This window comes from Paramormyrops kingsleyae, chromosome 24 (genome assembly GCF_048594095.1).
Source record: "Paramormyrops kingsleyae isolate MSU_618 chromosome 24, PKINGS_0.4, whole genome shotgun sequence".
NCBI lineage: Eukaryota > Metazoa > Chordata > Actinopteri > Osteoglossiformes > Mormyridae > Paramormyrops > Paramormyrops kingsleyae.
In genome coordinates, this window is record NC_132820.1 from 10,421,467 (window position 1) to 10,437,954 (window position 16,488).

At 43.7% G+C, this 16,488-nt stretch overlaps 1 protein-coding gene and 1 long non-coding RNA gene across 5 annotated transcripts in view; one reads left to right on the top strand and one right to left on the bottom strand.

The window, feature by feature from the left end:
- LOC111860898 (uncharacterized) overlaps positions 1-15,446 on the top strand; it is a 33,370-nt gene extending 17,924 nt beyond the window's left edge. The window contains exons 2-4 of one of the 3 annotated variants that reach the window (XR_011985171.1): positions 4,880-5,030; positions 13,873-14,982; positions 15,302-15,446. This is a non-coding gene — a long non-coding RNA (uncharacterized lncRNA). Of the gene's footprint in view, positions 1-4,879; positions 5,031-13,872 lie in introns of all 3 variants that reach the window. The other 2 variants (XR_011985172.1, XR_011985170.1) reach the window with 2 other exon arrangements.
- Positions 1-16,488, bottom strand: part of gabrb4 (gamma-aminobutyric acid type A receptor subunit beta4) — a 50,937-nt gene that overhangs the window by 13,793 nt on the left and 20,656 nt on the right. For both annotated transcript variants that reach the window (XM_023845055.2, XM_023845054.2), the window contains exons 3-4: positions 14,822-14,889; positions 4,936-5,156 (exon numbers count right to left, since the gene is read on the bottom strand). In XM_023845055.2, the coding sequence (XP_023700823.1) occupies positions 4,936-5,156; positions 14,822-14,889 (289 nt within the window). The remainder of the gene's footprint in view (positions 1-4,935; positions 5,157-14,821; positions 14,890-16,488) is intronic.

Sequence of the window (16,488 nt, forward strand, 5' to 3'; positions counted from 1 at the left end):
GGTCCTGTGCTGCTTAGGACAGCTTACAGTCCCCCATCCTTCATGACCAGGACCTTGGACAGAAGACGGATGTATGCAAGGTTACAGGTCCTCCCATTAAAAATAACCGCTTACTCTAAATAGGCCTTATCAACAGTGTGAGTGATTATCACCCTCAGTCATGTCGGGCTGCGGGTTTGGTACTGTAAGTTATGCTAAACTTCAGAGGTGACGTATCATTTACAGTCTCTACCCCGGTGTGAAATTAAGGTGTTAAAGAAAGCACAGCTGAACACGAATGGTTCATCCTGAAGTGATAGACTCCCCAGTGATGTTGGTAATTACATTAGTAATGTTAAATCCCAGCAAGTTCTGGAAGGTTCGGCTGCGCTCTGTAAGTGATACTGTGCTCCACGTTGTGGACTGGAGAGCGCTCCTCACCTACACTATGATGTGTTTTGGGGGAAGGAGTCATTTTCAGGCTACCTACTAGGGCAGCACATTTAGTAATTACTTCTATGTTCATGCTGTTCATATCAACACCTCAACTGAGTGGGAATGTCCTGGTAAGAAGCCCGTGCAGACGAACACGGAAACCAAACGTCGTATTAGCATGTCTGTTAACGTGCTTCCTTATTCCGTGCTCTCGTATTACCCTTCTCAGGTTAATTGGCTAGGTTAATCACTATGGGGCCAATTTCTCCCGGTTGACATCCCTCGCCAGGCAAAGTGAATGGGATACTCATCGTTTTACTGATCCCTTCTTCTTACGATGTTTAGTACAGCTGGTGACGCTCGCTCTCTTCCTGTTCACACCCCTGCCAACCAGTTCCCTTTTTCGCACTGCAAACCACAAGGGGTGACCTAAGCTCGAGGAATTCGGCCACCGGCTTGTGGAGCTCCGATGGGCCAAGCGAGGGCCCCGTGTAGCAATTGGTCTGGATATTGTGACCCCACGTGGTGATTGGTCAAGATTCTGTGGCTCTGTGTAGTGACACAAGATACTTGTTTTTGGCTAGTTCATTGCCACGTTGAAGCGTTAACCATGCAAAGACACCATTTTTGAATGATTCTCCTTGGTCTCTTCACACCTTGAAGGAGCATATGGGACCGGGAATGGCATAATGCGATGTTTACGTGTCTGATCGACGATTGAAGTCTGCCTTTGTGGATCAGCAGGTATCGCTAGCACCTTGTCTGTCTGGAGCCCGAGATTTTGCACGTTCTTGCCATGTTTTCCAGTTTTCTTTGGGTACCCACAGTTCTCTTCCCGGAGTACAAACACAATTGCCCTAAAACAGGAATGTATTTGTGTGAGACAGACTGTGTGCTTACCGCTTGACTGCTGTCATGTCTCAACCTGTGATGTGTCATTTTTTATCACAAACCTTTGATCCCTGTCCTACGAGGAAAAGTGGACATGATAGACTTTACCGTTTAATTAGTTAAAAAAATATATCAGTGTCGTCAATAGCCTGCATAACAAGCGTTCTGTAAGAGCATTAGTCTGCCTTCTCTGAAGTTATATAAAATCTGTCTGAAATGCACCTGGCTAACAGCTAAGCTAACCATGCATGCCACAGAACCATCAGTCCTGTGCAGTGTTATAGTTTTGATTAATTTACTTTTTATTTTTGTTTTCAATTTTCATTTGAAATGTTTTGTTCCTTTAATAGTTTAAAGGAATATTTCGTTTTAGTTTTTATATATTTTAGTTTCAGTTGAAGTAGATTTATTTCTAGGGATAGACTGAAAGTTGTAGAGATATTTTATGTATCTTTAGAAAATCCAGCATGAATACTCACATGAAGTGTACGTTATGTACTCAAAATGGGCAGAACACTGTTCTGGGTATTATAAATGGCCATCTAAAGACAATATGCAGGATTACGTTTACTTGAACGATTTCCATCAAGGAGGAAAAATGAACAAATCATTACAAAATCGTTTTTAAAAATAACACAAAGTATTTGAAATTTTATTTCCGTTAGTTTTGGAAGCAATATTTAGAGTTTTCATTTAGTTTTATTTTCATGTCCTATTTTATTTCTGTTCATAAATAATGTTTTCTTATAGATTTAGTTTCCAGTTTCGTTAACGATAATAACCCTGGTCCTGCGACCTTCAGGAAAATAAGCCATGTGGTGATTTTGTCCACAAAATGCGGTACTCTTGATTTGCGTGAGCTGAGAGGACGTGATGGGACGTGGAAGCCGCCCAGATGCTGCATCGGAGTAGCACAGGCTAATTCGTCTTTCGCTAATTTGCCCCCCGTTCGCATCATAATATCACAAAGTCCACATTAAGTACGATGCCCTGGGCTCTGTTCAGTGGAAAAACGGCTTGGTTAATGTTGATATTTTGGGCATGCAAACGTTTTGCGATCACCAAATGTGGGCCTTAGCCTTAGCATCCGTGCCCTTAGCTCTCCACATAAATAGATGCTTTAGACCAGCATATTTGTATTTCTTTTTCTTTATCGTAAGTATCCCCCCCTCCCGCCACCCCACTCCCTTTTCAGTCTTTCGCACTTCCTGTTGCAGCCGTGCACCCTCTAAACATCGAGCCACTTGAGTTTGCAGCCCATTATCTCAGAGCGTCGCGTTCTGCGGCTACGCGGCCATGCACGGCCGCTGCTATGGAAACTTCAAAACGAGCGGGTCACGAGAAAAATATACTCGCACTCGAAACGGTGTGTTTATTAAGAAATGATTATCCTTTTTTTCTCACCCTCCGTGGCACAAATCGTATGATAACTAAGCAAACAGGAGCCCGACAAAAGCAGAAGCCTTAGCGGGGTGCAGGCCTTTCCCTAGCAACCATTTTGTTCCTCGTGTACAGCATTTTGGTGTCTTTTCACCGGCACACGGAAGCCCGAGCAGGAGGGTGCACCATTTACCGGACATCGGCAGGCTCTCGGGCTAGTTCCACAGATCTGTTTGCCGTCGATCTGTGATTTCATTACCACTGGGCAACAGCCTCTAGCTTTAGAAGGAACTCCCAGCACAGCACCTTGTCTTCAGTGTGCTCGAACGTGGCTGTTCTTCACCGGAGCCATCACAGCACAGCCAGATCGCCGGTGCGATTACTCATATTAAAGAAAAAGACTTTCAATAGTGATACAAATGCAGTGATTTTTTTTTTCTTTCACAGGGAACAGCTTGAACATCAGTGGGGAATTTTTGCCTTGTGGTCTTTCTGGACAAATTCCGGAAGGATCTCAGTGGTTCTGTTGCCTGGTAGCCTGATTACTGGGGGGGGGGGGGGGGAAACTCAAACCATTAGTTTTTTTTGGCTACTTCATCAGCATCCAATAAGCCCGGCTCCAAGACCACCTTGCACTTGTTTCTGGTCACTCATTGGAAGTCCACGCCCAGCAACAAGTGCAGCTACGTTGGCTTCTTGATAGCTGTGATGTATTGTCTGCCTCGTACGTCACATCGGACAAAAGTGCCTGACAAACAAATAAATAGCCAAATAAACAAATAAATGCAAATGTGAATGTAAACCTCTGGCTTCGAGAGTTGCACGCCGCTGACCCGCACAGACCACTGGGGAAATGTTCATTAATACACTGCTACAGAATTCTGTTCTGCAGCGCTTATGGAAAGCGGTACAGCATCATTTGGTGTAACAGGAAAACAAAGCCAGTTAAATACATTTTTATATAGGCCTCCCTCTGGACCCATTTCTCTTTTCTTTTTTTTTTCCACCCCAGGCCTTGTTTCAAAGCAAATAATTACGAAAAGATACCATCATCTGTAAGGCCACTATGAACAGAAGCCATTTGGAGATTCTGTGGTGCTCCATCTCTGCAGAACACTTAATGAAGTTTATGGATGTTCCACCAGGGACTTATCATCCTCAAAGCTGTTTATGACTGCATGCCTCTTTGCTATCCCAGTGCTTGCTGTCTCTCCTCCCCGTGACCGCCTATCTGACACCCTGGAGGGTAGCTGTCCTTGCAGACCCTCTCCTCCAACATGGGGCCGAGACCTGATCTCCAGCACCTCCGCCTCGCAGGAGGTGCAGCTTAGCATTACGTCTATAAAGCCTTGTCGATTTAATTAGATCTTCACGGCTGGACTGTCATCAGTCTCGACCCCGCAGCTTGGACGAAGTCCAGTGCCATATGGCATCCACCTCGTGTATTCAGCCGGGGTCGAGAATCCCTCTATACGTTAAAGCTGCAGTAATAATATACTGTACACCATAACTTTGCCTTTAATTAAGGGAAAAGATAAACATCGGTGCGACACGCGCAAGAAGGAAGAAGCGGAGTCTGGCAGCTTCTGGAAAATGTCAATAGCTACACGCTGCCTTGTATCTGCAAGAGGGTCCATAAATTAGGTCTAGCTGCCCACGCAAGCATCGCTAGAGAGAAAGCTGATTTTCTGCACGATGCTCAAAATGGCAAAGATATGGCGTATGTTCAATATGTCAAGTTCACAATATTAATGCCTGCCTCCCATCACAGCTCATGCAGTCATTATCAACAGATGTCCAAGGAACTTGGCTTCTTCCCAGGGATGTCGCTGGATTTGTTTTTATCTGTAATTGTGAAGCTTGCGATCACTGTGAAAGGTGTTCCTGTCTCTTAACTGCACCATAACTTTAAATCCAAGGGATTTTAGCTATGTTCATGTGTCGCATGGGCCTGGCCCATGATTTAAGTGTTTAAGACAAGAAAATAAGATCCCGGTAGAGGATGAACACAAATGAAATCAAATCAGTCTCAGCATTTGATACTGGACAACTGGAATCATGGAACTTACAGTTTCCTGATATATTACCATGAGGGGAGAAGGTTTTATGAGAAGTTTTTAAGGACCTTATTGACAAGACATTGTTGTTTGTGTTTTTTTTACTGCAAATTTGTTTTCCACAATTTTCCTCCCAGTGTCATAAAGTCGGCGAGCCATATGAAGCGTCAGCGAGGAACTGAAGGAGGCCCACCTGAGTCCGTAGAGGACCGTGCCGTCAGGATGCAGCCGGATCATGCGGTTCTTCACTGTCACCCCGTGCAGGAAGGACTTCTTGTCGTTGAGAAAGTAGGTGTCCGGGAGCCAGAGTTGGTCAGCCACGCGGTTGTCTAGCGTGAGGTTGAGCGCAAGTTCGGCATATGCCAGCCGCTTGTCCCGCCAGCTTTGCTGGAAATACATGGTGATGGTGTAATCCTGGCAAAGGGAGGGAGCAGAATCAGGTGGTCAGCATCCTTTACAGAGTGCAGGTCAGTCTTAGGAGGACCGGTCACTCAAGATACCTCCAATAAGATTCTTGGTCAGCTTGTACATTAAAAACTCACCTTTTTACTGTTTTGCACTGAAAACAATGAACACATGAAAAAAAATGCAGTTATCGAATAAATTACTGCGTTGTGGCTTCTTTGATGGATATTCAAAAGAATTTGCCTCCTGGACCAAACGAGCATCTCCACAAATGCTCGACCCAGGAAACTTCAGGTCACAAGACCACACCCTCAGTGATCTACTTCCTGGACTTGATTTAGTGTTTCATACATTGAAAATGTACTGATTCCCAAACTATATCGGCCTTGATCAGAGTATCTCCCAAGCAAGCAATAACGATGATATGCTGATTAACAAAATTCTACCTTTTTATTGACATTAGTAGTTTGAACATGAAATCGGTTGCATTAGTCATATGGATCTTGTTCATTATAGATAAAAGGGTGTATGCAGAGGTGGACATTTTAGGTCCAGAAAGTAAAAATCCAAACAGGGATTTTGTTTCAACCAACCAGTTGAGTATAAAGAGTCACAGTCACAGAGTCCTCAACTGATTGGTTGAACCAAAATCCTGGTCTGGATTTTTACTTTCTGGACCTGCAATGTCCGCCTCTGGCTGTATGAACGTATGCTGATGTATTGAGACAATGGGGCTTTAGCTGGGTTTAACTGAGATGTCTGCCCTCGTTCCTTGGCAGGCAGAGATGAAGTGGGGGGCACTCTGCCATCTTTGCGATGGGCAGTTGTGGAGGCGCACAACCTCCGCCTGGTGTGCCATCACTCTTTCTGATACTGTGCTACGACGTAGCTCCGCCCCTCCGTCCATCGCTACTTCCAAACGCTAATGGATTGTCTGTCCTGTGAAATCCTCTTAGGAGTCTGGCGACGGACATGGGCTTGGATAGGCGCTCTGTCCACCTCGTTGACCTTCTGTCTACAACGCCCTCCCCCCCCCCACCCTGGTGGTCTATACGTGACGCAGAATCACCACTTTCAGTCTGCTTGCTTATGCTCCTGATGAATGTTTTAATTTGGAGGAATCTCTGTTTGACATGTACCTATTGCGTGCTCCCAAGATGACTTATGACTGAAAAGCCTTAGTATTAACCAGAATGAGGAAGATTTATATCATCGTTGTGCTAAACACAGTAACCCACTGCAAAGCAAAGCTGGATCAATGTGCCTGAGAATGACAGACAAGGAGGTTAATATTTTGGCACAGGGAACAATTATTTATTTATTCATTTATTTAGATATTTTGAAAAAAATGAAAAAAAAATGTCCTGGGAGTAAAACTGGAAGAAAAAAAATGACCACATTTATTGCTTTGTGTAACGATTTATCATGGGAGGTCAGAAAAGGTTTAGCGCTGTCCCTAAAAGGAATCGTCTAGTGATATTTCACTCATATTTGGAGCTTTAATACGACACCTGCAATCAATACACATTATTAATATCACAAGCTGATGCTGTAAGTTATGTCCTTTTGTTTCTGTGCGTGTGGCTGATGATGAAGAGTGCAGATGGTTTATGTAGATGGCCAGGCTGTCATCGTGGTCTGGGCTTGGTGATGATCTCGGGGAAGAGGCACGTATATCTGAACACGCAGCAATCCATTTAGCATTCGGTGCAGGTGCTGCAGCAGCCGGCCAGAGTGTGTCTGCAATTTGACTGCTGTCTGGCTCAGTTAATGTTCACTATGACACCTCTGCCCACCTGCCTGGATGTGCACAAGTCAATGAGTGGTCCCTATCAGGAGGGAGACTCTGCCCAAATGCCTTAGAACGGTCAAGTCAATGAGCGATCCCCATCAGGAAGGAGACTCTGTCTGGTTGCCCTAAAACAGAAAAGTCAATGACCAATCCCAATCAGGAAGGAGACTCTGCCCAAATGCCCTAGAACGGTCAAGTCAATGAGCGATCCCCATCAGGAAGGAGACTCTGCCCAAATGCCCTAGAACGGTCAAGTCAATGAGCGATCCCCATCAGGAAGGAGAGACTGCCCAAATGCCCTAGAACGGTCAAGTCAATGAGCGATCCCCATCAGGAAGGAGACTCTGCCCAAATGCCCTAGAATGGTCAAGTCAATGAGCGATCCCCATCAGGAATGAGTCTCTGCCCAAATGCCCTAGAACGGTCAAGTCAATGAGCGATCCCCATCAGGAAGGAGACTCTGCCCAAATGCCCTAGAACGGTCAAGTCAATGAGCGATCCCCTTCAAGAGGGAGACTGCCCAGTTGCCCTAAACCAGACAAGTCAATCAACGGCCCACCTCAGGAAGGAGACTCTGCCAAAATGCCTTAGACCAGTCAAGTCAATGAGCAAGACCGGACATGATGATGGTCCTCACTAGGAGGGTAACTCAGCTAAGCTGCCCAAAGATCAGGAAAATCGACAGTCCCCATCAGGACGGTGACTCTGTGTGTCTGTGCTCTGCTTCGAGCCCCCAATGGACACTGTACTTAGAACTCCGTTTACCCTTCACTGCTGCTGTGCTGACCAGCCATGTGTGTCTGTACACACCCCGAACAAATGTGTGAGGTACAGCTGTTCTTGTCGGAGTCACTCAGAGCTCCTGCTCTGGGACTCCTGTGAAAAGCTCAGGCTTCACCCATGACCCGGAACTACACATCCCCGCAAATACTGCATCTCTTATTTCACCCGCTTCTTATGAGTCCAGGCACACTTTTTATCAGCAAGTAATCTGACAAAATGGAAGCAGCAGTCAAAATCTATAGATGCTGACTGGATTCAGTTGATAAGGTTTGCCAGGTCACTGGATTATATTATTTTAAACTAAGTTATTATTCGTATCTTCTTTTGTTAGCAGATTGGGGGAAAAGATCTTAGTGGTCATTCGACTGGATATAAAATGACCTACATTTCCTAGGTTATGAAAAGAAAGAATCCTCAGTGTTCCATTTGAAATCCCTTAATAACATCTGGACACCTGGAATAAGATAAAATTACAAAACACCAGACGGCAGACCATAAATCTATAACATTACTTGCTCTGTTTCCAGAATATGTTGTAAACTGCATGTTGCTATGTTGTATGAATCATCCATCTACTTATTTACCTTGGTATTCAAATTTGTTCTTTGCACTGAATCAGCAGATGGAAATGAAAGATGGTTTTGTAATTTTTTTTGAAGGAGGAATCTCATGAATAGCTTGAAGACTTAGATTATGTACTGTTCTGCTCAGGATTCCATGTAACCTTCTTACGATCTGATTCAGCGTTTTCTATTCTTAATGGTTCAGATGTTCTGGGAAACAAAAATAAAAACGAGATATTGTGCGGAATATGCGGTGTCGTCAAGAACGGCAGCAGTACTGGGGTGTTCTGCCATAACACCAGAATTAATAAATCAAAGGACCACGACACAAAAAGGGCACAAATTATGACATTTATGCATATTGGATAATAATAATTTCAATAATTTATAAAATAATGATAAAAAAACATCCATGTTCCAAAAACTCTGGATTAAATCCTCTGCCATGATTCCGGTGGAAAAGCTGTGAATAAAATGGATCTTGTGGTGGACCCAGTCCGGTCGAGTTAGCAAGAATCCGGCAGTGGCAGTGTACTGGATAAGAGAGGGAGGGGGAGAGAGGAGCGAGCCGAGGCTTCCTCTGAGACACCAGACCCGCGGTTACACTCAAAGACCTACATACAATGCCTCCAATTAAAGCAGCTCCGCATTAATTGAAAATGAACTATTGAGATCAGTATTGTAATTATGATTAGTAGCCATTTTTAAGAGTCTGACAATAATTAGTTTTACATCCAAATTTATTAGACTGCTTTACTGTAATGTTACTGTTGGTTAGATAAATAGTGGAGGTTTTACTTTATATGTGTTAGCTTGGTAATTAGCATGTTAGCATTCCATTAAGCCGTACTATGCCTAGATACACAAGCACATGTGATAGAAATAGGTATCTTACATACATAAACATGTATTAATAACGTTTTTGGGGCCAAAACATTGCGTTGCGAGATATTGTCAAAGAAAGCCATTCTGTCTAGTTTGCGTTGTTTTTTCTTTTGGAGCCAAAATGGAGGGAATAGGTATTTTGTTTTTCCAGTCTGCCGACTTAGATAATTTATATTAAAGTGAGAGATGACATAGTATTATTGACTGAATTGATCCCCAGAGAGTAATTAGGAACCCCCCCCCCCCCCCACACTTCATCGGAGAAGGTGGTGATTTGACTGTGTAGAATATGTATATGTTATCGGACAGGTCTTGTGGACGCGGAGATACGTTCAGATGTCCGTGACATTAACGTTTGCCAAACGGGTCCAGTGGGAAGACAGCGACTCCCCAAAAAACTGAGAATGGCCTGGGATCAGAGTGCTGAGCGGACGGACGTCACGGTTGGTGGTGGACAGCAACATGACTACTCTAGTCTGAACAAACATGTTCTGGCTCATGTCTATAAATCATTCAATTATCTCGAACAGCCAGAGAACAACGCAAGATGATTATTATTACTATGCTTCCGCTGGTTGTTTACTGAGGCAATTCACCAGTTCTTGTACTTTTCTCAATTTTACTACATCAGGGTCACCACAGGGATCTCTACCTTGAACATAACAGAGAACAAAATAGTTTGGTTGTATATTTATTCTTAAACTATGGTAAAGAGGTTTAATATGCTTATTATATGCTAGCAAACTCATGTTCATGTTTTGTATGCATAATTCTTTAACATTAATGTTACTTAAAAACTATTTTACCTTGCCATGTACGTAGAGCCCTTACTAAAGTAACATAATGTTGAGTTGCATTCAAATATTTGAAAATCCAGATACAGAGATCATAGTAGCCAGTAGAATAAACATATACATCTATTTTATATATATTTATATATATATATATATATATATCAGTTCTCAAATACTGTACAAAAGATGTTCTGTGTCCTACGCTGAGTATATATGTTTAGTATATGATGCAAGCCCCTTCTACATTATGTAAATATGGTATTGTGGAATTAATCTGAATTAGTTATCTGTTTCCATGGAAATTAAAAGGTTAGCACGTCCTCTACTGAAAACGCCATATTTGGGGGGCAGGAATTCTCCGTCTCTTTGTGGGTCTTATTGATTAGGCTGGTATTAAATTTAAAGGCGACAACTCAGGCACACCTGCAAAGAAAGTGATTTTCCTTCACACGTCTTTGAAGGCTGTTGAATGACTTACTGTGCTTTTTAGTTCTGAGCTCGCATGGACTGAAGACTGTTTTGCTTACATACCGCTTGGACGTGGGAACCTAAAATATGATGACAACAATATAATAACAAAACATAAGCATTTTGAAACGTACATTATACTAAAAGGTCAGCTTCGTTAGCAATCCTACAATGCCGGGTGTGTAGAATTCTACCGGATCAAAATGACTCCGTTAAGCATTTGAAACGTCACCAGGGGCATTACCTGAGTGTGCTGAAGTCTTCACTGCACTTTTTGGGTGCCTGTTTACTTTCCAGCATCACCTGCTGACTTATTACATGACGGCAGTCACTGACTTATTGTTTCATGTGCGACAAACTGCATTTTTACGGTCTTTGGCCGTGGCAGGCCAGCTACCGTGGAAACCATGGAGACGGCCTTGATCGTCATGCTCGCTAGTCTCAAGGCATGCACTGTGAGGTCATAACGAAGAGGGAGTGGTCATCAGCTGAAACGGATGGAAGCCCCGCCCACAGCTATGACGGACAGGAGCCATGCGTGAGGGCATCTCTAAATGGGGAGGGCCTGAACTCGGACCCGATCTGCCTAAAGCTAATGGCTTTATAGGCTATTAAACGTAACGCTGCAGGACACCATCGTAATGGGTGATGGATGGTCCACCGGTACCCATTTCAGTTAACGTCATTCAGTTTACAATCAATCCATCGAATAACCCAAGGGCAGGCATCGCATTCGAGACATTTCGTGTATACGTTTTAAAAATTTTTATACGCTGCCTAGGCGATGAAGAGAACTGGCCAACTGCTGGGGGAAAAAAAATCAATTTGCCTTTCTTTTGTCTTTCGACTGCAATTCCTCGCATTTGGAGTGACTTATGCCTTCGGAACGGGAATATTTATAATTAAATCAAAGGAAGATGCTCGTGAGCCGCCTCCCTTCTGCATCCGTGGCTCTATAAAATTGCAGGAACGACTCTCGACGATACTGCGCGGTGAACGGGCCTCAAATCGTATATTATGTTTCGGTGAATAATAACGGTTGCGACGGGAAAGGTAATGTACCGGTGATTGATGTGGCCATTGTGATAAACAGCAAATTCTATTAAACCGGGCCTGTGTGTGCATGGAATATCTTAAGCGGGAAAACGCTGCACAATTTTGATATAGATTGCACGTTGGCAAAAAGATGACAAAAGCCCAAGGGATGGTAAACGGGATTTCCTGAGCTAGCATTCTGGCTACGGGAATCTGCACTGCCTGAATCTCGAAGGTCGGGCTGTAAACCGGATCGTGCCTCAAATGCCCTCAGCCTGGACCCATTGGACATCCTCCTGACATGAGCACTTCCTGGGAAATACGATCGGTGAACTCCTTCAGTTTCCTGGCCTATAAGTGTTGTACTTTTATTTTGATATAAAAACACACTTGCTGGCCGGTATTCAGCACGGCACATTTATGGTGCCAATAACTTTTGTTGTCATTCCAGGTTGTAACTTTGTGATTAATTAGATGAAAATCCAGATGTTTGGTGATTCCCTGGGGGGTGGGGGTGCGGGGGGGGGGGGGGGTGTATAGGTGTTGTGCAGCGTAGCATATTTCATGTGGGAGCAGGGAGTGAGGTCTCAGCGGCATGCTGGAGGTGTGAACTCCACATTCACAGTGTGAACGGCTTTTGTTTCGGCATCTGCTGCCGTCATTATCGTCCAATAAGGATTTCCAGTCCCTCAGGCCACACCCCTTCAGCATGGAGAATGCGGGCACCTGGCCAATGGCATGCCATCGTGATATGGTTGCCAGTACTGTGTGGGCGCCAGCCCCCAGTTATAGATCAGCCCCATTTTATCAAAGGCTGAATTAGGTTTGGGTGGAGACACCAACAACGCGTGGAGTTTGGATCTTCTCCCCATGTCGTCGTGGGGTGCTGCAGTTTCCCCACATGGATTCAAGAACATGCTAAGGTGAACTGGAGGTACCAAATTGTCCATAGGCGTTTGTGCGAATGGTGCGTGTGCCCTGCTATTGGTTGGTGCCCCAACCTGGGTTATTCCATGCCTTGCAGCTATAGCTTATGGAATAGATTTCTGGACCCTCCCCCCCCCCCCCCCCCCCACCACACACACACACTGCATAGGACAAGCTGAGAAATGAATGGATGGAAATCTTTTTGCAGTCAGTCAGCTGACCAGTTGCCCGTGTGTGTCTAAAGATTTCCGTGCCTTCTGCTCTCCTCTCAGGTCATCTGAGTGACAGGCGCCTTGCCTGCCTGCCGCGCCTCTCGCCTATAGTCGCAGTGGTGACTGGAGAAATCATGAAATCCGTATTAATGTCAGCGTGGGACCCTGACATCTGCTCCTGTGTGAATGAAACATCTTGCAAGGGCATTTTGAATTGAATTCGCAACAGCAGCAATTTGCTGTGGACAGTGAACCATGGCCACTAATGCCTTCAGTCATAGGTGTTTGGCTACTGACGACATTAATCAAAAAGAGCTTGTCGTGCATATACTTGCATATTTAGCATGCATTATATATTAGTCAGGGTTTAGCATGTAGATCTGTAAAAAATGCGAAGCAGATCATTTGCAGTCAACAGTACAGCAAAACAGTCACTTGATCGTCACTTTGAAGAAACGTGCCAAGTAAACATAAATGTAAGTGCAAAGAGTTCACTGTAAAGTTGAAGGTTAGCCAAAAGCTAAAAGTTTAGCGCACATTAATCAAACTACAATGAAATAATCATATGCTCGCTATACTTTACTGCCACGAGGACTGACGTGGGGGATTCTGGAATTTCGATGAAGCCTGCCTTTGTTTTCTGGAGCCTTAGTTAAACGTGTCACTTAGGGCCTGTGAGGCATCAGACAGGATGGCCTAAACACGTGTTTCATCCCATATTCCATGCTAAACGCAAAACATATGATGGACTATTGGTTCCCATGATCCACTTGTGTCCCAGTGGTGACGCTAATGGGATTCCCGTTAAGTTTAACCACCTCCTCCGCCGATGCACTTTAAATGAACTTTTGAAATTAGTCACTGTAAAAGTACCCATATAGATACCACACATATGAAAAGTACAAATTTGCACTAAGAAAAACGTGGCCACATTTCTACCCCCGACTTAATTTACACAGGAAGAAATATGAAACCATTGAGTTGTACGTAGATCACCCAGGTGAATAATCCAGTTTTGTCATCAGTGAACAAAGGTAGGGAACTGACACAGCTGAGCAGATAACACAGAAATCTAGCAATTAATCTTAATCTTTAATCTGTAAACCGGTAACTGAAAAATCATCTGAAGAAGAATCCTGCTGTTCACCCCTACCTTCGAACATTTTTCAGCTGCGTCATAATCATTTGTCTTGTATCTGTCGGTGTCATGCAGAATGTCTGCGTCAGACTCACATTTGTCTTTGTACTCTGTTTTGTTTGCTTTAGATTTCCCCGAGGGAAATCCTCAGCCAGTGCTCCACCCGGCAAAAAAGGAGGCAAACTTAACAAGAGGTGTGGCTGCCGCCTCACGAAAATAGTATTATTGGGGCAGATTTCAAACCACGTGTAGAAATATGAGTCAGCTTTTCTTATCAACTCTTGCCTTTCACCATAATTCTCTTAATTTTGACTTATGTTTTTTTTTTGCCCACAATATCTAATGAGGATGGCAGACGTAGAGCCCGCAAGCTGAATCTGAGAATTATACTGCTTTGTGATGCATCAGACCGTATGTGTTTGGATAATGTGCCTGGATCTTCATGGCATTGTCCCACTATCTCATCACAGCTCCGCTGATGGCGGCAGAGCCTATGATTCACATCCTTATTGCTTCCAACGGCTTAAACAAACACATTGGCATCTCCCACGTCTCTTCTGAGTAGCTGACTGCTCTTTATAAGGAAAGAGCAGAATGACTGGCCAACACATCCTACAGCAGTGTCCAAAAAAAGCAGGAGTGTGACTATCGCTACTCATTCACATTAGTCATGTAATCTCGTGTAAAAAAAATAGAAGGTTTAACGTTTCAGGGAAGGCCTGCTTGGAGATCTGTGATAATTCACACATAACCAGCGGCCCTGGACCATACCAGCTCAAGTCTCGAGGATAATCTGAAGATGTTTAAGATCCTTAGAAGTCTTACGGTGCTGGGTTGTCAACTCCTTGCCTCCCAATGTTGCTGTGACATCAGTATAAACGCAGTGGCTCAGAGGCCCAAGTCGATTTTTTTCCGTTTGTTGTTTTGTTTTGTTTTTTTTGTTTTTGTTTTAGAGTTGGCGATGATGCTATGCTATGCTGAAATTGCCAGGAGTCTTGGTCCACGGGTCAAAACAATCTCCACATGTGGGAGACGAATGTTTAACGAGCTGGATTGAGTCGCCGACTGCATACTCACCATGTTGACTTCTGAGATGGAGTCAATGCTGGCGATGTTGATGCTCATTCCCACGATGACTGGAGGACCTGGTGGAGGACAAGCAGAGCATTGACACCATCACTTCCCTCCTGCCACATGTTTCCCGGCAACACATATTGGAGGACATGCTGCTTCTCTGTGTGAGATGGATGTTATTTTAAGAATGTTTACATTGCAGTGATGAATTATGAGTGAAATACAAGATATATAAACATTATCACATGACCATGAAACACTTCAGTGCTGTTAAACAAGGGCCCCAAACTACATTGGAGGATTTTTTACATTTGCAGAATCAACAGGAACAAATCAGGGGCCAAGATTCACTATGACATCCCTGTTAGCTGTCTTGCCCGCCTATAGTATCAGACCGTGGAATCAGCTTCTTATAGGCTGTCTGGTATTGAACATGGTGCATGAACCTCTTTCTGTCAGCTGCACAATCTCCTTCTCTTCCAGGACTCATTCCAGCTCCAACCTTCCCATCAACGAACAGCTGTGGAAACTCATGGCTTACCCCATTTGTGGACCTGTGACCCCGCCCCTCTCTCCCGGCCAATGACATTGGCTTCCTGCTAATTAAAATCTATAGAGCTATAACCTATAGTTTTGTAGAGCCAATTTTTAATATCTCTATGATTCTGTACTGGATAAATGGTTGGAAGATAGACACATAGATAAACCATATATATCCATGTTTCGTGGGTCGAAGAGGCCGGGTTTTCCATAGTTGTAAAAATGCCTAAAACCAATCTAAAATGCATGTCATACATGCAAACATGGTATGATTAAATAGCTAGAATTGATATTTGGCTTCTTATTGTGAATTAGTCACCCTTATCCAGATCACTAGCCCAGGAAGACGTCCAATACTCGTTAACTTCGAAGATATAGCAATAAATTGGTGAAGACTTTTGTTCCCATTATAAAGAGCAGTATCACTGTATATATCAAAGAAGCCACACCAACAGGAACAATTTGTTTCAATTTTGAGTTGAGTATAAATAAAATCTAATAAGGGGTCATTGTATGCTAGATAATTCATACAAGCACAATTTGATTATATGAAAAAAGTGAAATGTATTCATAATCTCTGAAGATTGATAATGAATGGTTAAGACACATTGATATGAGGAAATGATTAAATGAATGTTATATAGTGAGGGCCTGATATATAGCAGTTAAAACATCTTTCTACAGGCACACATGTGCTCCTAAGTGTGACGATACACAGGGCAACTTTTTGAGCAATGGTGCTGACAAATGTTGCCCGGGCACTTTCCCATTGATATTAGGCCACAGATTTCTATTTGAAAACCTTTGATTGGCAGCGGGCAAGTTTTTGCACTCATCACGATCCAGATCAGGTGCCCTTTGTCTCACCCGGTCGGTGGTTGCCCAGTAACATTGCTCAAAAAGTTGCCCAGTGTATCATCACCTGAACAGCTGTATGCCTTCCCACTGTGGCAGTGAAGTGAATTCTTGGGTCTGTTGACAAGCACTGAAACATAGTAAGAACTTCTATAGTCTTACTCAGTTTAAAATTGAACTATTAAGTGATGGCAGAATTTCACTCATGCTGACATCGTTAAGCCAAAGATGGTTCTTCCTCAAGCAAGTACATCCCTAACCATCACTGGGGTCTT